The 23990-nt window shown below is 34.7% G+C and overlaps 1 protein-coding gene across 6 annotated transcripts in view; it reads right to left on the bottom strand.

Moving 5' to 3' along the window:
- Positions 1-10579: 10579 nt before the first annotated feature.
- BRWD3 (bromodomain and WD repeat domain containing 3) overlaps positions 10580-23990 on the bottom strand; it is a 132465-nt gene continuing 119054 nt past the window's right edge. For 5 of the 6 annotated variants that reach the window (XM_054471249.2, XM_054471250.2, XM_063660512.1 and 2 more), the window contains 5 exons: positions 23380-23532; positions 21829-21992; positions 21350-21447; positions 20690-20848; positions 10580-16709 (listed from right to left, as the gene is read on the bottom strand). In XM_054471249.2, the coding sequence (XP_054327224.1) occupies positions 15955-16709; positions 20690-20848; positions 21350-21447; positions 21829-21992; positions 23380-23532 (1329 nt within the window). In that variant the 3' untranslated portion in view covers positions 10580-15954. The remainder of the gene's footprint in view (positions 16710-20689; positions 20849-21349; positions 21448-21828; positions 21993-23379; positions 23533-23990) is intronic. The other variant, XM_063660510.1, reaches the window with a different exon arrangement.

Consider the following 23990-nt stretch of genomic DNA (forward strand, 5'->3'; position numbering starts at 1 on the left):
GCAGTCCTGGAACCAATCCCCCATGTACACCAAGGGACAACTGTAAGTGAAATCATACAATATGTGGCCTTTTGTGACTGGCTTATTTCACTTAGCATAATATTTTCAAGGTTCATCCATGTTGTAGCATGTATCAGTACTTCAATCTTTTTTAGGATAAATAATATTCCCTTGTATGAGTATACCACATTTTGTTTACTCACCAGTTCATGGACATTGAGTTGTTTGTATTTTTTGGTTATTATGAATAATATTGCTGTGAACTTTTGTGTACAGCTGTGTGTGTGTGTGTGTATGTGTGTGTGACAGGGTCCTGCTCTGTTGCTCAGGCTGGAGTGCAGTGGCGCGATTATGGCTCACTGCAGCCTCAATCTCCCGGGCTTAAGCAATCCTTCCACCTCAGCCTCCCAAGTAACTGGGACTACAGGCATGTGCCACAATGCCCATCTTGTGTACAACTTTTTGTGCGGACTTATGTTTATAGTTCTCTTGGGTATATGGTAACTCAGTTTAACTTTTTCAGGAGCTGCCAAACTGTTTTCCAAAGTGGCTGCACGATTTTACCTTCTCATCAGCAAGGTATGAGGGTCCCAACTACTCCATATCCTCATCAATATTTGTCATTGTCTTTTTTATTGTAGCCATCCTACTGGATGAAAAGTGGTATCTCATTGTGGTTTTGATTTGCATTTCCCTAATGATTAATAATACTAAGCAACTTTTCATGTAACTATTGGCCATTTGTTTATGTTCTTTGGAAAAATGTTTATTCAAATTATTTGCCCATTTGTAAATTGGGTTATCTTTTTGTGGTTGAGATTTAAGTTCTTCACATATATTCTGGAAACTAGACCCTTATCAGATATATGATTTGCATCTTCTCCCATTTTTGGGTTTTCACTTTCCTGATAGCGTTCTTTGATGCACAAAAGTCATTAATTTTGATGGAGTCCAATTTATATTTTTTTCCTTTGGTTGTGTCTTAGGTGTCACACCTAAGAAACCATTGCCTAATCTAAGATAACAAGTATTTATACCAGGGTTTTCTTCAAAGCGTTTTACAGTTTTAGCTCTTACCTTTAGGTCTTTGATCTATTTTCAGTTAATTTTTATATGTGGTGTGATGTAGTGGTCCAACTTATTTTATTTTCTTTTATTTTGCATCTGGTTATCCAGTTGTCACAACAAAATTTGTTGAAAGGACTATTCATTTCCCCCATTGAATTGTCAGTGCCACTATCAAAAATCAATTAATCATAGATGTGTGGGCTATTTTCTGATTCTCAGTTTTGTCCCATTGATCTATATGTCCATCTTTATATCAGTACCACATAGTGTTCCTTATAGTAGATTTTAGTAAGGATTGAACTTGGGGAGTGTGAGTCTTCCAACTCTGTTTTTCTTTTCAGGATTGTTTTGGCTATTCTGAGTTCCTTGCATTTCCATATCAATTTCTGCAGGTTTTGCAAAAACAGCCAGCTAGAATTTGGCTAGAGATTGTGTTGAATCTGTAGGTCAATGTGGGGCATCACCATCTTAACAATATCATGTCTTCCAAACCATAAACATGGAATGACTTTCCATTTATTTAGGTATTCTTTAATTTCATTCAACAATGTTTTGTAATTCTCAGTCTACAGGTCTTGCACTTATTTTGCTAAGCTTATTTCTAAGTATTGTACCCTTTTTCATGCTATTGTAAAGGGAATGGCTTTCTTGATTTCATTTTTGGATTCTTCACTGCTGAAGCAAATAAATAACTGATTTTTGCATCTTGCTCATGTATCATGCAAGCTTGGCATACTTGTTCATTTGTTCTAAAACATTTTTCATGCATTCTTTAAGATTTTCCACTATATAAGATCACGTCACCTGCAAATAGTTTTACTTCCTTTCCATTCTGCCTACTATTTCTTTTTTTAATTGCTGATGTTAGAACCTCAGACACTATTGAATATAAGTAGTGAGACCAGAAATCCTGTCTTAAGGAGATCCCTTGATCTTAAAAGGAAAGTATTCAGTATTTCACTATTAAGTATGTTACTTGCTATGAATTTTTCATAGGTGCTCTTTATCTTTTGAGGAAGTTTCCTTCTATTCCTAGTTTGCTGCAAGTGTTTATCATGAACACTGTTGAACTTTATCAAGTGCTTTTTTTGATTCTAATGATATCATTATGTGATTTTGATTTTATTTTAGTATGGTATATTACATTGATTGATTTTCTTATTTTAAACCAATCTGTCTTTCTAGTATAATCCCACTTGGTCATAGTATACATACTTTTTATATGTTACTGGATTTTGTTTGCTAGTATTTTTGATGACTTTTGTGTCTATAGTCAAAAGACTATTGGCCTCTAATTTTCTTGTAATGTCTTTGTTAGATTTGGTATCAGCACAATACTGGTGTCATGTAATTAGTTGGAAAACATTCCTTTCTCTTATATTTTCTGCAATAGTTGTGAAGAATTGGTGTTTAAAAAAGAAAAAAAAAAAACACTTGGTAGAATTCGCCAGCAAAGCCATCTAGGACTGGGGTTTTTTTTTTTGGAGTTTTAAAATGATTAATTCAGTGTCTTTACTTGGTATAGGTCTATTCAGACTTTCTATTTTATTTTTAGTCAGTTTTAACAGTTTGTTTCTTTCTAGGAATTTATCTATTTTTTTTCCATTATCGAATTTGTTGGCATGCTGTTATAGACTGAATTGTGTTCTACATAAATTCACATGTTGAAGTCCTAACCCCCAATATGACTGTGTTTGAAGATAAAACCTTTTATGAGGTAATTAAGGTTAAATGAGGTCATAAGGCTGTGGCCCTACCCCAATGACTAGTGTCTTTATAAGAGGAGGAAGAGACACCAGACGTGTGTGTGTGTGTGCACATGCACACAGAGAAAATGTCATGTAAGAATACAGTAAGAAAGTGGCTATCTGCATGTCATAGGGAGAGGCCTCAGGAGAAACCAACCCTGTCAGCACTTTGATCTTGGACTTCAAGCCTCCAGAATGTGACAAAATAAATGCCTGCTGTTTAAGCCACCCAGTCTACAGTATCTTGTTATGTCAGCCCTACCAGACTAATATACCATTGTTCTCAGTATTCTCTAATAAGCCTTTTACTTTCTGTGAGGTAAGTAGTGATGTTCTGTCTTACATTTCCGATTTTAATAATTTGAGTCTCTTTGTGTAACATTCCTTACTGCTTTCTGTTCTCTATTTCATTCTTTTATTTCTGCTCTTATTTCCTTCTTTCTGCTTGCTTTAGGTTTAGTTTTCTCCATTTTTTTCTAATTTTCTAAGCTGGAAAGGTAGGTTATTGATTTCAGAACTTTCTTCCTTTTATATATAGGTACTTGCTACTATAAATTTCCCTCTCAGCCCTGTTTTTGCTGATCCCCTAAGTCTTGGTATATGTATTTTTGTTTCTCTCAATGTACAGTAATCCTCTCTTATTCACAGGGGATACATTCCAGAACCCCAAGTGGATGCCTGAAACCAGAGAGTACCAAACCATATAGATAGATAGATAGATAGATAGATAGATAGATAGATACATAGTATCTGATAACAGCTACGAAGTGACTATGGGTGGGTATCATATACAACATGGATATGCTGAACAAATAAATGATTCGCATCCTGGGCAGGACAGAGTGGGATGTGTAAGATTTTATCACACTACTCAGAAGGGCATGCAATGTAAAACTTATGAGTTATTTATTTCTGGAATCTTCCATTTAATATTTTCAGATCACAGTTGACTATGGGTAACTGAGGAAAGCAAAATCACAGATATTGGTGGACTATGGTATTTTCTGATTTCCCTTACGGTTTTTCTTTGATCTGTTGGAGTGTGTTGTTTAACTTCCACATTATTTTTAAATTTCCCAAGTTCCTCCTGTTATTAGTTTCTAATTTTATTGCACTGTGGTAGAATATACTTCGTATAATTCTGATCCTTTTAAATCTATCAAAGCTTGTTTTATGGTCTTGCGTACAGTATATTCCAAAGAATATACCACATGCACTTCAGAATGTGTATTCTGCTGTTCTTGGGTGGAGTGTTCTATGCCTGTTAGGTATAGTTGGATTATAGTGTCGTTAAAGCCTTTTATATCCTTGTTAATTTTCTTCCTATTCTATACATTATTAAAAGTGGGGTATTGAGTTCCCAAATATTATTGCTGAACTATCTATTTCTCCTTCAATTCTGTCCACTTTTTGGGAGCTCTGCTGTTAGGTACATATATTCATAATTGTTTTTTTCTCCCTGAGTGACTGAACCTTTTATTATAAATGGAATTCTTTCTAAGTTTTTGTTTTAAAGTCTACTGCTTGTATTTACCATATTCTACCTTTCTTGTGATTGCTGCTTGCATTGTATGTTTCTTTGCCATTCTTTTACTTTTCACTTATTTGTATATTTAAATCTAAAATGTCTCCTGTAAATGAGTTTTTTTTAAAAAAAAAATGTTTCATTAAAATCTGCCTTTTGATTAGATCATTTAATCCATTCACATTTCATTATTTATATAGCTGGATTTACTTCTGCCATTTTCACTTTTCATTTTTTACATCTTATGACTATTTTGTTGGAAATTGGATTTTTAGATAATGTATTTTAGTGACTCTTGGTACTGACACCCCTAACCCTCCATGCTTGGTATTTTTATTTGCTTATGTGTTTAGTAAAAGGCTGGATTATTTTATTGAAGTCTCTTTATCTTCCCAGGTGTTAAGAGTGTAACGTTGCTCCTCAGGGAGGCTCATCTTCCGGTATGCCCAACTGGGATGACAGTGGCTTGGGTAGGGGTCTCTTCCTCTCTTTCCATGCCCACACCCAGATGTTAGAATCCACTAGTTACAAACTGATTACTTAATTGTTTTCAATAATGCCCTGTGGCATAAAATGCTCTAAACAAATCCAATTAAATGCTTGTTCTTTTGAAGGAATAGTTTTTGGTCAGTGTTTGATATTGTTCTAACCCTAGGAGGACTCCTCCCAACTGTCTTATTCCTTGGTTCTTTCCGGCAAACTAGCTTGTCTACATAGTCTGTGGGTTGAATCTCTTCACTTGCCTTTCTCCACAATCTCCATTGCTCTTAAAGAGCGCTCTTAAGTCCTGTTGTGACTAAAGTCAGTTCCTTTGGAAAGAGATTAGAAGCTGTATGTTTTATGGTCTGCTTCTCCCCCCAGACAAAATGTCTGAGCCAGGGTTCTGGAGCTGGTTATGGGGGCAATGGCAAGCTTCCGGGGACAGAGTATACCTTGTGTTCTTGGCTGAAGCAGTTTAGAGTGAAGTCTGAGATGCGATGAAAATAAAGAGAGTAGTCTTGGTTCAAATGCCACAGATTCTCACCTTTCTTACTAAATTTTCACAGATTCTCTTGTTGCTTGCCCTGTGGACCATCTCCAGAGGCTTGTGTTTCTTAAAACATAGTTTCCACAAGTTTCACTGAGGAGTGAGTCATTGGAGTTCTTCACGGTCATGACAGAAGTCAATCTTTCCAATGACTTTTACACTTCCTAAATTGAATTTAATAAGCCTTTCTTATGAAAACAGAAACCTAAAGCAGTTCATATGGGATATTTGCCTTCAAATAAATAACTTTAACAAGTAGGATACAGAGCTTATAAAGATTATAAGAAAATCGAACCTCCAATGGAAGTATGTTAGACTAGGAAGGTGCATAAAGAAAGGATAAGCTAGAAATTTTAAAGAATAGAAATAAAGACTTTGGAAATCATTTAGTGATCAACTTCAGCCTTATACAACTAAAGATAACTGAAACCAAGGACAACAAGGAACTTGGCTAAAGCCACTCAGCAAGTCTCCAACAGCTAGTACTAAAACTAGCCCGATGAGAAGTGGCATATATAACAGTTAAGCAAACAGGTTTTGGAAACATATCTGAGTATAAATCCTGCCATTATAACAGCAATGTGATCTCTGGTCAATTCCGTTGCCTTTCTAAACCCCAGTTTCCTCGTCTGTAAAAAAGCGTTAACAATAATACCTAATAGGTTTGAGACCTCAAGAAACATAACTATTATTATTAATGCAATAATTATAACATTAACATGTCCCTATCCCCACCAAGAATCCTTCTGCAAATTCTCCCTTCACGCACCTGCACCTCTACCAAAAAACAAAACAAAACAAACAAACAAAAAACAACACAACAATAAAAAACCCCAAAACTTATGTGAGGCCTTCCTCAAACCTGTTTCCAGTGATCTGAGGCTGCTGTGCTCATTGAAGGCACTGACATCCAAACCCTGAACACTACGGAATTTCATTCCTCATTAATCCTTCAAACCCTATTCTCTTCTCTCCTCTAGTTAACATGGTTCCTAGAAAGATCTCAAAGGCTTCCCTTATCCCCTTCACTCTCATAATAACCACAGTACCTAACTCCAGGTCAGGCTACTTCCATTGAAATACACATTGTGAGGAATATAAGCAAGGCTGCGTGACAGTACCTAACCACAGAACAAAGCTCTGACCTAGATTTCTAGCTTATGTTCTCCTAATACAAGCAAAGATTAGTGTAGGTATAATCAGCTAGTCAAACCTGCTGTGCTTTATCTAGCTAGAAAAACAAATCCAATTAATATACTTGATTTTCTATTCCCTGTTTGATTTTTACAGAGATCTTTGTTGACGTAATTCAATAGTCTATCTGCTGAAAGCCAACACTTTTCCTTGGATGACGATCAGACCAAGTGGAAGTTGTTTAGGAGAGGAGAAAAGATGGCATTGTGAAATATGAATGACACTAACATAAATGCTATGAACCAAAGGCAACTTGAGCAGGCCTAATGCCTTCTCAAGGACCACTGCAAAACCCCATTTCTTGAGAATAAAGAGAGCAAATGCACGAGTCTGTAAGTTACTTGAAACATTTCCCCCTAAAAACCCCTAATAACCACATATACTGTGACAGAATAGTTATAAAAAAATTTAAATCAGCAGTGGTTCAAGTTCACTTTACTGTATTTATAGGGCCACTCAACCTCTGCCGACCAACACTCCTGTCCCAAAATATTAATTAGAAAAAAAAAACCCCACAAATAATTAAAATGTTTCCAAAGGACTGGTATATGTATTGGTGTAAAGAAAGAGTGACACTGGACTGTCGCGGTGGCTCATGCCTGTAATTTCACACTTTGGGAGGCCGAGGAGGGCAGATCACCTGAGGTCAGGAGTTTGAGACCAGCCTGGCCAATGTGGTGAAACCCCATCTCTACTAAAAATACAAAAATTAGCTGGGTGTGGTGGCACACACTTGTAATCCCAGCTACTTGGGAGGCTGAAGGCAGAAGAATCGCTTGAACACAGGAGGCGGAGGTTGCAGTGAGCCGAGATCACGTCATTGCACTCCAGCCTGGGTGACAAGAGCGAAACTCCGTCTCAAAAAGAGAAGAGAAGAGGAGTGACACATTAAATAATGAGTAAAACTGAGAGACAGTTCAAAGGATGTAAAGTAAAAACACCCCAAAACAAAAGCCCTAAATTAAACTTAGGGATTAAGTCAGGAACCCTGTTGCATTCTCTCAGAACTGTACCTGAAACCCGTTTGAACTCAAAGTTCAAGGTTTTGCACTGGCAAGGAAGCATAGAGTAGGGAAGACTGCAAAACAGATCATTCTTCAAAGTCACACATTGCAAAGCACATTTGTGTATATTAGCACAATTAATCTTCAAAATAAGATAGGAGTAAATTCTCTACACTTTTCTTGGGCATTTACCTTTTTGTAAGAGTGTGTAAGATATACAATTCAATCATTTGAGCTTCAATCATTTTTCTACTTCCAAACCTGGTAGTTTTAAAAATTCCAAAGCACTAAGATGTTTGAAGATCCATATCTCAAGGTCCTCTTTATTAAAGATCTGAGCCAGAAGCAAAAAGAAATGTTATTTTCAAGATACACAGGCATGACTTAGAAGTCTCCATTTCATAGAGATTGGGAAGAAAGAACAAAACATCTTATTAGTAAGATATAAAAGTTAAGACTAGAAACCTGGAAGCAGATATGCTGGACGAATCAAGGCTTTTCTAGTTACTAGCCATGTAGGCTTAGGCAAATTACTTGATTTCACTAAAACTCATCTTTCTTATCTGAAAAATGAAATTAACTGATGTCATTCTGATGATTGAGATTATGGACTTTGTGAACTGTAAAGCTCTTTATAAAATTATAGTGCTTGGCACATAGAAGACACTCAGTAAATGCTGAATGAATGAATAAAAAAGTGAACAAATCTAGATAGCAACAGTCTAGTCTTTTTTTTTTTTTTAAAGCCATTTCTTATCACTAATATGAAGAGAACAGGCTACAACTGCCCACTGGTGAACATCTTTTTTGAAGGAGATACCAACACATGTTTAGAGAAAGAATGTGGCTCGTTATCTCAGATAATTCTCTGAGAATTTCTGCTTGAATACTTATAAGCAAAGTTATAAAAGGTATTTTTAGTGTTAAAAAATTGTCGTTGTATTCAGCAGTCTTAAATTTTTGAGAAAACTGGAAAGCAAAAATGTATGTACCACAACCTTCAACTACTGTTTTGTTTTAGTAACTTCTTTTTCTTATGAAAAAGACTAACCACATTTAGAATAAAAGTGAACACAAATCTACAAAAGTAAAAGGATTACTTGGTAATTTCATGACTATGAGATATCATGGGCATTTTTTTGCTCTATAGGGTCAGACTAGACAAAAACACTTGTTTTATAAACAATATTGAATCTAATTTATAAATTAAAATTTAATATACGGAAATAATTCAGAACTACCAGCACTTCATTATTAATATTTTAGATGAATAATACTCAAGGGTAACAAAACAGTACTTTTCAAATGATCTATTACACAATTTGTTATGCAAATTTCATTTAAACATATTGTAAGCTTTTTTTAAAAGCCAAGGGAGGAGGGAACATGTTAGCAGTTTCCTTGACTTAAATTACTTAACCGACTATACAAAATTGCCAATACAAATTAACATGTTGTTATACAAATTCTAACTAGACTTGCAACATGACAAAAATCAACCACAAAAATCCTTAAAAATGAATAAGCTCCATCAATTAATATTAGTCACCTAAATTAAAGAATTTAAAATGTTTTTATTTCTTCATATATTTACTTACAAAACTTATAAAATTGAAGAGAACTGCAAAGATGCTGACCAGGCAAGGCGGCAATTCAAAATTTAATTCAAAATTAATACTAGAATCAGAAAGACTTTTAAGTCTCCAACATCAAATTAAATATTAATTTGTTAATAACTGTTAAAATTAGATATCTAGAATAATTAAAATTATGAGATTTTATAATTATAATTAGATGTTTATAATCTGTAAATAAGAACTTCATTAAGGCAATTGTCACAGATGGCAAAGAAAAATCTATTAAAGTTACATAGAAAGGAAAGGAAAATGTTTCCCTAGAACTTTGGGGAAAAAATCGATACCATAAAAAGTTTACTTCATTTAATATTATTGTTTGGTCTACCTGTGTCTTGTAGCATTAAAAAGCCCTTAAGTATCTATATAAATGACCTGAGAAAACAACTGTAAGCGTATAGGCTTAACTATCCCACCAAAAATCCCATTCAAAAGATCAACTCACAGGCTCAATATATTGGTTTTATTTTGCACATTTTTGTAAAGTAGCTTTAAATTGTCAAGAACATATAATTGAGAGAGGATAGAGAGCACCTTTTTCTTGACCTTCTCAACTTGGAAAAAAAATGGATCCCCAGGCTGGAGTGCAGTGGCATGATCACAGCTCACTGCAGCCTTGACCTCCTCCCAGGCTCAAGTGATCCTCCCACCTGTCTTCCAAGTACCTGGGACTTACAGGCATACACAACCATGCCCAGCTAATTAAAAAAAAAAATTGTTTTGTGGATACGGTGTCTCACTATGCTGCCCAGGCTGGTCTTGAACTCCTGGGCTCAAATAATCCTCCCACCATGGCCTCCCAAAATGCTGAGATTATAAACGTGAGTCACTGTGCCTAGCCTTAACCAAACATTTCTAATGTAAGATTTTTATATCCTTAAAGAGGGCTATCTCTAACCAATTAAGCAACTAAATAAAAATACCAAACAACTTATCTCCACTTCAATCTCTGAATATTGTAAAAAATCAGGCTACTTTTTTCCTAAATGCATTTTTTTTATTCTAAATACACAAAATACACAGTATATATATCAAAGATACAGTCCAGTCTTTGGCCAGCTTATTTATCTTCAACCTAGTGGAATGTTTGCCACTGGGAGACAAATTCTGGGTAACTATATAGGTTATGAATGTTCCTGTTAGAACATTCAGATCATCTCACCTCACTTCTCTCTCTCCTACACTTACACTGAATTAAAGCACCATTTACAGTGTAGGTAAATCTGACTATATATTTTAAAATGTCAGGGATATATAACTCAGCTGTTAAAAGTTATGTCATAAATATATTAGAGATCTATTCATTTTGAAAAGCTCTGCAAAACAAAATGTTGACAAATGCTTTGCAGGCTGTTATTGAATGCACCAAGCAGCCCACATTTAAAGTGTAAACATCATATTTATTATCCTAAAAGTGACCCAAAGAATATTTGCAATGTCTAAGATGAAAACAAAAAACAAAACCTTTTCTTTGATAGGAAGAAGCATCCTAGTTTCTCAGATTAAAAAATAATAGTGATAAAATAGTCTATGACAAAGAAACAAGAAAGACCTAAGAGTTACATGTTACAATCTCTAAAGCTGAATAAGTAACTCCATATTTCTTTCTTCTGGTTAATTATTTTTCTCTGGTACATAAATTAAGGCATAAAGCAGCAAGAGTGCAATTGATTCCAAACAACTTGGAATTTTATTGTAAACATCCCATAAAGAATGGCAACAAATTAGTCCAGTTTTTTTGTCTTTGAAGATAATTGCTTATAATGACTGATAACTGCCAAACAAAACATCTTTTATAAATCAAGCCAGTTTAGATTACCTTTTTTACTGAATTTTAGTTTAACGGACATTTTGCCCATATACAATATCATATCAACTATGAACTGATTTTCCATCTTAAAATGTATGGATACCAAGAACAAAAAAAAGATACAGTTATGTTAATACTGTGTAAGAGATTACAAAAGACAAGAATGATAAGTTACAGGACAAAGAAATAAATTACTGATTGCCATCACCACAGTATTGTTTAAGAATTAACATTTGTAGTACTGCCTAATGTGTATCTGGTGACATATGCAAAAACACATTTCCCAACTGGATTTCTAAATATTTTTGCATATCATTTTAAAATTCAATTACCAATGGTGGTTTCATTATGCATCAATAGTTTTATTTTTTAAGAAAATACTTATCATGCTTTTATATGTCAAAGTCTCACATTCTAGATTTAACTTAGAAGAAATGGACACACATGTAAATAAACAAACACAACTTAATTCTAAACTGCAGGGCCTTTCTACTATACTTCTCCCATCAATGAATCAAAAACTGCCAATCTTAAGTGTGGTAAATTAGGTGCGGTTTTCATGGCAGAAAGAAAAGTGAGGATAAAAGTAAGCAGGATTGAAAAGATGAAAAAAAGAAATAATCAAGAATAAGGGTATACAGGCCGGGCACGGTGGCTCACGCCTGTAATCCCAGCACTTTGGGAGGCTGAGGTGAGGAAGGAAGGAAGGAGGGAAGGAAGAGAGGGAGGGAGGAATGAAGGAAGGAAGGAAGAAGGAAGGAAGGAAGGAGAAAAGAAAAGAGAAAAGAAAGAAACCTGAGTGCTACCCATATTCCACAAAATGTAGCACCATGAAAAAAACTTAATTTTATATTGCAATTTAATTGAAACTTGGAAAAGAAGCTTTGCTAAAAGATGAGAAACAAAAAAGCATGAAAATACTTTCACACTAATTTTTGAAATAAGCCATAAAAGTGACTTTAGAATATTCTATTTCTGATAAACCTTTCATAAAGCCTCACGTTCCACAAAAATATTGGGGATGGGGTTAGCATTTAAAACAATGGACTTTACATGTCAAAAGTTCCATCCCTTCCCCTAGAACTATTCATCTCAGAACTCAAAATGTTACTGTAATTGTTTAAAAGGCTGGACAGCAAAGTATACTGAAAATTATATATGATGCAAGTCTCCCTTTTATGGATGTGAAAATTCCAACTTGAAGATAAGTACCAGTTGGTAAATGTACATAAAATGATTTCCAACATACATCAGCTAGTAAAAGGTGTTTAATTCCCCATTACCACAAACATACAAATTTTTGAAAAATGCTCAAAAAAGTTTTATCAAGAAGTCAGAAGTGGCATTTATATCTTTCTCTTTCAATCACTCTATTATTGTCTGATGACAATCTATGGGATTAAAACAAAAACAACAAAAAGATAAATAACAGAAAGGTACTTAAAAGTATTAGAAGGCTGAGTTAAATATCTGAGCACACAGTTGTGCAGAATGAGATTTATAATTTTACTCAGTTACTTTGTTACTTTGCATCTGGGTGAAACAAAGTATTATAGAGAAGAATTCCAACACAAGCCTGATTTCTGGGGAGGGAAAAAAAAGAAGAAAAAAAATTAAAAAGGGAAATAAAAAGAATAGAGGGACACAGGTATATGACAAAACCTGGATTGGTTATCTAGAAGGTATAATGAAATGGATGATCAAGCAGTAAATATACAGGCTAAGAGCTGTAGAGAGGCAAAAAGTTGGCAGACTGTCCTCCATACAAAATGTTCTCTTTTTTTGAATGTCTGAGATAAGGTGTGTCAAGTTGGGGAAAAAACTTTACACACATACAAGTGCACAAACACACATATACAAAAATTTAGTAATTAGGCTAGTAGGCTAGTGAATGTTTTAGAGAGCATCCTATTGCTGAAAGAGAAACACACAGTAAGCCATAGAAGAAACACACAATTCAGATTTTATAAATATATACACACACTAAGATCTTAAAGCTGGGAATTTAAACATTATTAGCATTTATGAGAAATATTACAGCTCACTGACTATTCATATCTAGCATAGGATTAGGTTTATACATGTATATGCTCTCATGGGCCTAAATATAACAGTGGTTTTTCTTAGCAATTTAAGATTTAGGCTTTTCTTCAAAATTCTTTGTTCATTTTGTACTTGCTTTGCTATGGCTGGACCCAGATTTTACATAGGATTAAAGGGCCTCAAAGAAATTAAAATGATAAAGTAATCAATGTGATACTAATTACAACACATTCACAGGAGGTGGTATTACAAGAAAGCAAAGTGTAAATTGGGGGGAAAAAAAAGTCCAGATATAAAAGTAAAAATACTATCTTCCAAACTTTTATTTTCACACTTATTAAAATAATTTGCATGCAAACAGAAAATTATCTGTTTGTTTAATAAATGATAACTATGTTTATCTAACATACCCTGATGACTAACTTTAAATCTTAATAACTGAAATAAACATTACAGCAAAATGCTGTTCACTAATATTTTCACAGTATTTCACTACATATAAAATATGCTTTAAAATGTCTTCAGCCTTATTATTCTAATTATCTAATTCTAGAAAATCTTGACATTTGGGAAATAAATGTGGCATTTTTATTTTTCAAAATAAATTATAAATAAAGCTCCAGATAGCCAAAATCACACAAATGTCAATTCTTCTACATTTCAAGAGGTCAGCTCTTCATAGAAGAATGTCAACAAAAAATTTCACACTAAAACGATACATGTGATCTATATTTGGGTATATCCAGGAATTTAAGTAACTATGTTACTTAGATCAGGATAAGCCAAAGTATTATTGATTTCAGGAATACAGGCACAATTTAGTCTAAATGCCCAAGAGATAAATAACCGAAACAGCACATTTTAACAAAAATCAAATGTAGTTTCAAATAGGAACGTTTTGAATCTCTACTATGGTTTAAAGTGGCAGCTGAGTTACAACCAGAAGTAGTTTTGGTTTAGTGAAAAACAGACTACAACAAAAAAATAGCTTGGTCTGCTGTCTAGTAACAGAAGTTAGTGCCATTAACAATTCACAACAATACTTTCTCTTAAAGCCTGAACATCATTTCTACTGCAAGTGAAAACTGCTTAAAGATGTTAGTCCAAGAATAACCCTACTGCCGACCCTACCAAAAAAGCAAAGTTTTATGTGTGTACGCCTTCCTCTGCGCTTAAGGGTTTTCAGATGCATGAAATGATTGAAAGCATGAGACAAACACATTAGCTTAAGAAATATCCTGGGATAGCTAGGTATACACTAAGAAGTCTGTTTTATCCCATGAGTCTGATCTAAGTGCAACAAATTTGCTGTTACAGAAACAGAAATTGCTATTATCCCTCTTACCTCAGAAATGTAAGTATCTAATAAATGAACAAATCTGTAATATTAAATCTGGGGAGTAAAACTGACCTTAGAATTCAAGCTCACTTACGGAACCATGTGCACTCTACTGCTGTAAACAAGATAATAAGGGTTTTTAAAGATGTTTTTTATCTATAAAATAATGATTCACAACATGAGTGTGCAGTGCAATAAGGTTCTTTCCTGAAAGACTAGAACGGAAGAACCCTTTGGAATGATATGAGCAGAATCTATAAGTTGATTCATAATACTAGCTAGCCAAAACATTCCAAATCAAACCAGGTGCTTTGTTAAATTTTAAGATTCAAATGAAAATCAGAAACTCACAGCTGTTAAATGGTAAGTGGAGCAGAAATATATAAGCAGTAGCCCAAGTCTACTTACACAAATGTGTTCTAAGAAAGCCTAAGGTGGTAGAGCATACTATACTTATGAAACTTTGTTAATTACAATTATTAATTTGAGAACCAATACAATTATTAACAACCTCTCAGCTTATAACTTATGGGTACTCATTCCTACTACGCTTGTTCTATTTCTCCTTAGTCAGTAAGGAATAACAGCATCTATTTTCCTTAATGTTTCCAGTAGTTGTAGTTAAGAGGTAGCTGAGCTACTGTTCAAAGAAGTTGTTCTTTGTGGATGAGGATTTTTCAAATGTTTAAGTTATTTAAGCTACACAAATTCTATTAATGCAATAAAATGTGATAGGAAAAAAAATGATGCGGGAAACTTTTGCATTTGGCACCTTGTCTAGATTGATACCTCAAGTATTCTTTTTTAATAAAGTTAATGCACACATCAGAACACACCACGAAGATCTGCTACATATTTACAAGGCACCAACCCTTTCTCACCTTTAACGTGAATTATGCAAATCAATGAAAAGCATATCAAGATCCCCCCACCCCCAAAAAAACTGTAGTATAAATATATACTTCAGTTCAGTACAAGTCATGAAAGTTTGGCCTGGGAAGAGTAAAATAATCCAGATCGCTCTTACAATATAGAAACTGTAAACATTTAATAGCTGCCTTTAGGATTGGTGTATTGTGCAAAAGTTATTATTACTGGGTATAGGAATCAAAATGGCAAAAACAAACTATATAAAACTCTGTAAGAAGGTGCTATACTTCTGTGATACAAAAGCAAAAGAGGGCTATTCTATTGAGATAAAAATGTCATGCTACTCTTAAGAAGCTGAATGCTCCTTTAATGTAGTAAATCTGTAGTGTCTGTGTTGTGTTTCGTGTGTGTTTCGTGTGTGTGTGTGTGTGTGTGTGTGTGTGTGTGTGTGTGTGTGTGTGTGTGTGTGGGCAGAATTTCTTTTAATTTAAGGCCTAATGAGTAAGGCTTATTTGAACAAATGAAGTGTGGAGATCAAAAGTCTTGAAACAAATGTATACTGGCATAAATGGAAAAGCACCAATGTGAAAGGAAGCAGAAGTCCCCACACAACTTGCTTTGTAGATTTCCTGGTAAATTCCCTGCAGTAGAAGGCCATTGAATTTTTTAAGTTATTCTAAATTTATTAACTGTTAATAATTCCATCCCATGAGATGGCTAACCCTGGCTTTTTCTGTCATTTTACGCACTCTGCCTGATCTGGATGTACCAAGATTCAGAGGATCCTCAGTGGACACAAAATTGTCATTATCAGAATCATCATTATATAAAACAGTCCTCCTGCCTTGGTTTCTTGTTTTAATTCGAGGCAGTCTACTGAAACGTCCTGAAAACATGGTATCAAATTCATCATCTGCCATACGTGCTCGTTTGGCTCTGGTAGCTCCTCTAGAAGCACCTCTTCCTCCTCTCCCTCTTCCCCTCCCCCTAGTGCCACCTCCACCTCTTCCTCGACTCCCTCGTCCCCTACCTCCTCTTCCTCTGCCTCCTCTACTCCATCTACCCCATCTTCCCCATCTGCCTCTTCCTCCTGTGCCTCTGGTCTTCCAATTTCTTTTTCCATTGCCATGTTGCTTTCTGAGTTTTCTTTTAGGTCTGGTTTGTATGAATTTGCTATAATCATGGTCTCCATCTACGTAATCTTGATCTGTTCTGGAAGTTGATTCAGAGTCAGAGTCAGAACCACAGGTACTTTCAGAACTTAAACTGGATCCTAACTCTCCACTCTCTGAGGTGGATAAATGAGATTTCTCTTTTGTTTCTTTTTTCTCTTTATCTTCTCCTCCCATGTTTTCATCTTCTTCTGATGCACTAAGTAGTTTTCTCTTGATTCCTGTCCGGGGCTCTCTGCCATCACCATTTGTAATGGGTCCATCAAGGGAGTGATCTAAATTAAAATGAATGATTTTTAATAGTTAAGCTTTGACATTGACAAAATGGTTATTTAGGTTCAAAAACAGTCTACAGTTCCCAAAAATATGTGGAATACAATCATGGAGGGTGTCAGAGTAAGAACTTAAATTTCTTCAAAATAGAAGATATTAAAGTATTTATTTTTGTCTGCTTTTTTGGGAGGGGGAGGAGAATATGGGGGTGGAATGATGGCAATGAGGTTTAGGCAGAAGTTTTAAGGGCCTACTTCAGGAAGAATTACCTGAGAACACTAATTAGTATAGTTTCATTCATTCGGTCAATAAATTTTTATTCATTATCTACTATTAGCAAGGCATTGCTAGAAGCTTTGAATATGGCAATGAAAGGGACAGTCCTCGCTCTTGGAATTTATATTTTAGTGGGAATACCTTGAAAGATAATAAAGTGAATAAACTAATAATAAAATTTCACACAGACATGTTATAAAGAGGATTAAAAAAAGAGTGTATATGTGTAGAAGGGAGTGTATTTTAGATAGGGAAGACTTCTCTACAGAGGTAGTATTAGAAGAAATAACTGAATGAAGTCAGATGTAGGGAAAGAACATTCCAGAGGAGGGAACAGAAAGCAAGCCAGTATAACCAGAGTGGAATAGAAAAACAGTGAGTAGTAGGAGATGAGTGCCAGTGGAGAGTTAAGCTGGAGAAAGAATCTGATTTACACTTTTAAAATAGTACGGTTGCTGTATATAAAAAAGATCACAGGGGAGGCAAGACTGAAAGTGGAAGGAGAGACCAGTTGGGCATCCACTGCAGTATTCTAGGTAAGACATGATAAAGGATATGTCAATAGATGTGATTATAAGTGATTATATTTGGAATATTTCCTTCTAGAGAAACCTTTCATTTCAAAGGTTGAACTGATAGGACTTGCTGACAGACTATATGTCAAGTGTCAAGCACAGAATGAAGACTGACTCCTAGGTTTTATGGCCAAAGCAACTGGGTGAATGGTAGAGATATTTTGCCAAGGTAGAGAACACTGAAGGAGCAACAGGTTTGAGCAGGGCTCAAGATTCCATTTTAGATGTTGACAGAGATCCAAGAAAAGACTTTTTTTTAAAAAAAAAAGAAATAAAGAGCAGGTAGATATACCAGTCTGGAGCTCAGGGGAGAGGGTGGAGCTGGAGAATAATTGCGGAAATTTTTAGTAAAGAGATAATATTTAGGGTAATGAGAACTAGGAGAGCTCACTGAGTGAGTAAGTAAAGAGAGACAAGGTGGCTGAAGACAGAGACCTGAGATGTTCAAACATTTAAAGATAAAGAAGAACCAACAAAGAAAATGGAGGACCAGCCAGTGGGGTAGGAAGGAAACGAGAACTGACTGGAAGAATTGAAAAGAAGTAAGACTAGGGCTGTAGATAATTACGAGATTAATCTAATAAGTCTGGGTGTTATGGACTGAATTGTGTCCCTTCAAAATTAATATGTGGAAGCCTTAACCCCCGAAGTGACTGCAGTTGGAGATTAGGGCATTTAGGGAGGTAATTAAGGTTAAATGAGGTTATATGGGTGGGACTATAACTCAACAGGACTGATGCTCTTACAGGAAGAGGAAGAGATACTAGAGGTATTTCCCTCTGTCTCTCTGTAGAGGCAAGGCCACGTGAGGACAAAGCAAGAAGGTGGACATATAGAAGCCAGGGAAAAAGCCCTTATCAGATACCCACCCATATGGCACTTTGACATTGGACTGAGCCTCCAGCTCTGTGAGAAGATGAATGTCTGCTGTTTAAGCCACCCAGTCTGTGGCATCTTGTTATGGAAACCCAAGCTGACTAATACTTTAGGCTGGAGACTAAGGTGATAGCAGTAGAAACTATATAGAAGATTTAAGTGGTATTAAAGAGTTGTGGAATTCACAAAACTTGGCAACTGACTAGGTATGAGCGATAAATGAAGAGTCGAAAAACACTGTGAGATTTTAAGCTGGGTGGCAAGAAAGATGGTTATGCCATTAACTAAAATAGTGAGCACCGAAAAAGAACCAAGTTTGAGATGCAAACATAAGCAACCGAAGATTTTTATTTTTTTATTTTTTAAGGAAGCACTTGGAAATTATTCTAATAGAATAAAGAGATATTTAAGCTCTGAATATGCATTTGGAGAGTCATCACATCAAGATGACAGATGCAGTCATTAGATTCCTTTATTTGTGGAAGACAAAAACAAAAAACAGTGGTAAACTGTAAATACAGAGCAGTAGAGTCAAAGAAGAAACAGAAATAAGAGATATAAGCTAATCAATAGAGTATAGAAGCTTACAAGTAGAGTTCATAGAGAAGGTAGTCAACGACATGCAATGATACAGAGATTGAGAAGTTAAAAACTAAAAAAAGACACTAGTTGGCTACTGAAGAGTACTAATGAGTGTGAGAACAGCTATTGAAGGGTGGTCGGGACAGACACCGTACTATAAAGGACAAACGACTCTGTGGATGGGAAAAACAAAATAGATGAAGGAAGCATGAGTTAATCTTGGCAGTGGAAGGAAGGGTAAAATGAAAAAAGGCAATGGCATAAGTATACAAGATCAGAGGAGACACTAAAGATATAAATTGGGAAAAACAAAGGCACTAATTATTTTCAAGTAATCAAATATGTTTCAATATTTCTTACATAGCCACTATAAAATATCTTCAGAAAAGCCTATTTTTAAGTTATTTGATGGTTAAATAACAAAGGATAAGCTACTTAATCCTGCATTAAAATGTATATAAAATAAAATCTATATTCCAATAAAATTATTTGTAAAAGCGTATTAACCATTCTTCACAAACTTCAAATAGCTGAACATGTTAGAACTTTCTCTGAATACATTCAAGGTCCCTAATATAGGACTAAGTCTAAGAAGAAAGTTTGAGTAACAATAAACTTCAAATATTTATGATAATTGATGTCCCTTGTATGGTCCAAGATAGATGCACATAATGAATTAGGTCAGTGTTTCTTTTTAAGCAGTGAACATTTTTCTCCTAATAAAAAGTAAAATAGCATCTCCTTATATGAAATAACAAACAGGACTGTCTGGTTAAATGCAGAAGGTTCTTCTGAGAATGCCTGAAGTACTTTTGTGGATGCCCCAGAAATGGGCAGGGCACAGTCTGAAAACCACTTACTTTGTGATATAGCAGGCCCCTAAGGAAGAGGACATCTGACTTATATAACTGGAAAACCTTAAGGAAGGTGGTAGAAGTGATTATTGACTGAAAGAAGGCCCATTTCTCAGCCCAGACTCATATTTTTACTGTAGTGGGCCACAAAAATATGAGACCTATTTAAAGATGACTTTGGAAACTCTCCTTTCTTATTAATATGAAAAATATGAAAAATCCTAAATGTGTCTTCATGTGCTTGGGGAAAGAACTCTTCATTTAGCTTTTTTTCTCCCAATTCCTTTTATTTTATTTATTTATTTTTGAGACAGAGTCTCACTCTGTCACACAGGCTGGAGTGCAATGGCACAATCACAGCTCACTGTAGTCTCCTACTCCTGGCTCAAGCACTCCTCCCACCTCAGCTTCCTGAGTAGGTGCGAGTTGTGTGCCACCACATGTGGCTCCTTTTTTTTTTTTTTTTTTTTTTTGTAGAGATTAGGTCTTGCTTTGTTGTCCAGGCTGATCTCCATCTCCTGGCCTCAAGTGATCCTCCCACCTCAGCTTCCTAAAGTGCTGGAATTACAGGTGTGAGCCACCATGCCTGGCCCCATTTTACATTTTAAGACTAAAATACATTTGAAAATAGCTATTGGAAATCTGCTAATGGCCTGTTCTCAGTTATGAATATGAAATGCTGACTCATACGTGACAAAATTCTCATTAACTATAAGGATATACTAGTTTTTAGTATGTCAACATGTCAGCTTTTAAATGATTTATCTGCTATCATAAAGAAATAAATAATAAATGTCTTGTCCTATATTTATTTCCTACCTTGTTTAACTGGCAAAACTCTATTCCGAAATGATTTGGCTTTCCCTGGGTCATGGCTATTTCCACTTCGGCTATATCCACCGAAGGTCGATGAAGAAAATGGCCCATCTGGCTCATCATCAAGTAGATATAGTGAAAGCCCTTCAGCAGCATCTGAAACTTGCATTTTGAAAGATTTTAATACTAACATAATTATCATGTTTTCAGGAAAGTTAAACAGGCTACTTTTTGAAACCATATCTCTGTTATTTTATTCTAACACCAAAATTATAAGTTTCTCTAAGAAAACAATACGAATATTTTGAGAACAAAGGGTTGAATGTCAGAAAAACTTGTCCAATTGCACATCATAAATTTTCAAATATTATGTTGGTAAATATATTGTAGGTAAGTGCTCTGAGACATTATAGACATTAATCATTTAATCATAAAATTTTAAAACTAAGAGACTTTTCATGTAGTCTAATAAAGAAAATGAATCATATGGCCTAATGTCATACTCGGGGACACAAAACTAGCAAGTAGAACTGGGAATAAAACACAACTTTTAAAAATCTAAATCCATTGTTCTTTGCACTATAAACCATGCTGCCTCTTCTATATCCTTAATATCAGAATTAAACCGAGATACAGAACACCAAAAACAAAAGACATATTTACCAGGAGATGAGAAAGGAGAGCTAGTCCTGGCATAAGATACTGAGGTATTCTGGTCATTTTTAGGCTGCAACTTCATTTGTTTCTGCTTCCCTTTTGGGCTAGAAGTAAAAATATGTAACAACGAGCATTTTTTTTTCTGTTAGCAACATATTATGATAGACAGTATGATACAAAGAGGTATCAAGAGGTATCAAGGTCAGGTATTAGCTGACCAAAGAGGAAATGCCCTAAAATTCATGAAATAGATAATTTGACAGTGAAACTTCAATCATTAAAATTTAAAAAAAGTTTCTGGGATAGTAAAACCCACATAAATAGTGCTTTTGATTACTAACTCTACATAGGCATAAGAGTTTAGGAAACAAACAAAAAAAAAAGACCTCTTGGGATCTCCTCAAACTATTCATAAACTTTCACAAATTAGGTAATACATACAAAATGCTTTGAGAACAAAAAATGCTGCATCAATGTAATGATACCTAGGTGCTCCACTACTAGATAATGAACTGCTGCTGCTTCTTAGACGTTTTCTGTACCGTGGCCTTCTCCTCTTCTGACTCTGGATTGCTGACTTATATTCAGAGATGATATTTTTGATATGACTTTCAAATAAGGCAGATAATCGCAGCATCATGCTATAGATCTGAGAAGGCAGAAATTATATAGTCTTAACTAGTTTTATATTTTAAAAAAAGGTATAAACATGCCTAGACCAATATTAAGCATCATCATTACAGATAAAATATTTGTTCACTTGAAAAACTCTTCTCAAATAACTAAAGTAAGATACCATTTTCACCTAAAAATAAATGTTTTTCAAATATAGTATTCAATGTTCTAAAGGGTAGGGAAAAAAAAGACTCTGATACAATGCAAAAGAGAATGTAAATTGAAACAGCATTCTAAAGGACAATATGCAGTCTGTACAAAAAAACCTTAAAGATACACACACCCTTTGGCTAGTAATTTTACTTCTGGGAATTTGTCCTAAGGAAATATCACAGAATTATATACATAAAAATATATTCAATAATGTTAAAGATATTACCCATAGCATTATTCATGTAAAATGAATAACTGGAAACAACCTATATCCCTAGCCAAAGAACACTGGTTAGTATAACATAAAACAACCACACAACAGAATACCATTAAAAACCTTGTTTTCAGAGTCATGATGATACAGGAAAACATTCATAATACTTAAATAACAAAAAATGCTTCAAAATATGAAATCTACTATTTTAAAGAATTTATAAGCATACGTAGATATATGTGTTAATATAGAAAATCCTGGACGTAAACAGTAACTGTAAGTAAAAATAGGTGATAGGTTTCACAGGTGATTTTTGTTTTCTTCTTTATACTTCTCTATGTTTCCCAAACTTTCTATAGAAAATGTTACTCTAGGAATCAGGATGGGGGGGCGGGGGGAAGCAAGTGTAAACAAATTATGTTTGCATAAATTAGTGGAAATGCATTTTCCATAAAGTGGAAGTAGGCAAGTATATGTTTACTGTGCAATTGATTAAAAGCTAATCAGATACCAGTGATTTCAAAAGAAAAACTTAATTACTATTTTTCTATTCTCAATATATTTCAAGTTCTGACAAAATATAGGGAAAATATTAAATGTGAGTATAAATAAGCAGTTACAACTTGCAAGATGGTTCATTATTTGTTAGAATAAATGGAACATACATGTTCAGAGCTAATAAAAATATTTCACATAAATCAACACTGTCAATCACCTTTCTATTTATTAAGTCACTTATTAGACATATTAAAATGTACTTAAATTACTACTTCTCCTCTCCTTGTTTTTTCTCTGGTACCTATAAATATTTATTACTAAAGAGTAAAGAGACAAGTAAGAGAAAGGAAAAGGTGGTTAATTTCAGAAAGACTGCTAAATGTATCTTTATGCATGCCTAACAAGCAATCCATGTTTCAAAAAAGATACTGAGGATCAATTTTCAGTAACTGGTTAAAGAAAACTGCCTGATAATTAACCCAACTAATAATCATACCCTTGACTTTTTATTAGAGGTATAAGCTTTGGAGTTGTTGAATATTTGGCGAACATCCTTATAAAATTCCAGAGGACTACCATAGTTTCCTGCTTCCAAAGTTTCTTTCACAGTGCTGAAGTCCACAGGAGTATCTATAACATCTTGATAATCCTACAAAGAAGAATGTGTTATTAAATACTCAAACTGCATAGCAATATTAAGGAATACAATGGGACTAAAATTGGTATCACCTACTACGATCCACCATGAAATAAACACATTGCTTTTCAATGTGCCAACTACCTCCCCACAACCCCAAAACATCTTTTGGTGGCTCATAGAAACAGCAGAAGTCTGTGGGAAAGCCTTAGCCCTCACACCACAGTAATAACCGTAAATAACTCTGAAGGTAAAGAATAGAAAATCCATAGCCGTTGGCTTCATCTCTACAGCGTCCATGTCTTGCTTAAAGGCTGATACAACCTCCAAAACCCCAGCACACTGTTTAATGATAAAAGATGGGATTATTCACATATCATTAAATTGTTCCACTCTACAAATTAGGCACATTATTTCCACGATTCCTTGCTATGAGAACATTCTACTTAAGTGTCATTAGTTAAGGGGTC

Source organism: Pongo pygmaeus, chromosome X, assembly GCF_028885625.2.
Source record: "Pongo pygmaeus isolate AG05252 chromosome X, NHGRI_mPonPyg2-v2.0_pri, whole genome shotgun sequence".
In the NCBI taxonomy this organism is placed as follows: domain Eukaryota; kingdom Metazoa; phylum Chordata; class Mammalia; order Primates; family Hominidae; genus Pongo; species Pongo pygmaeus.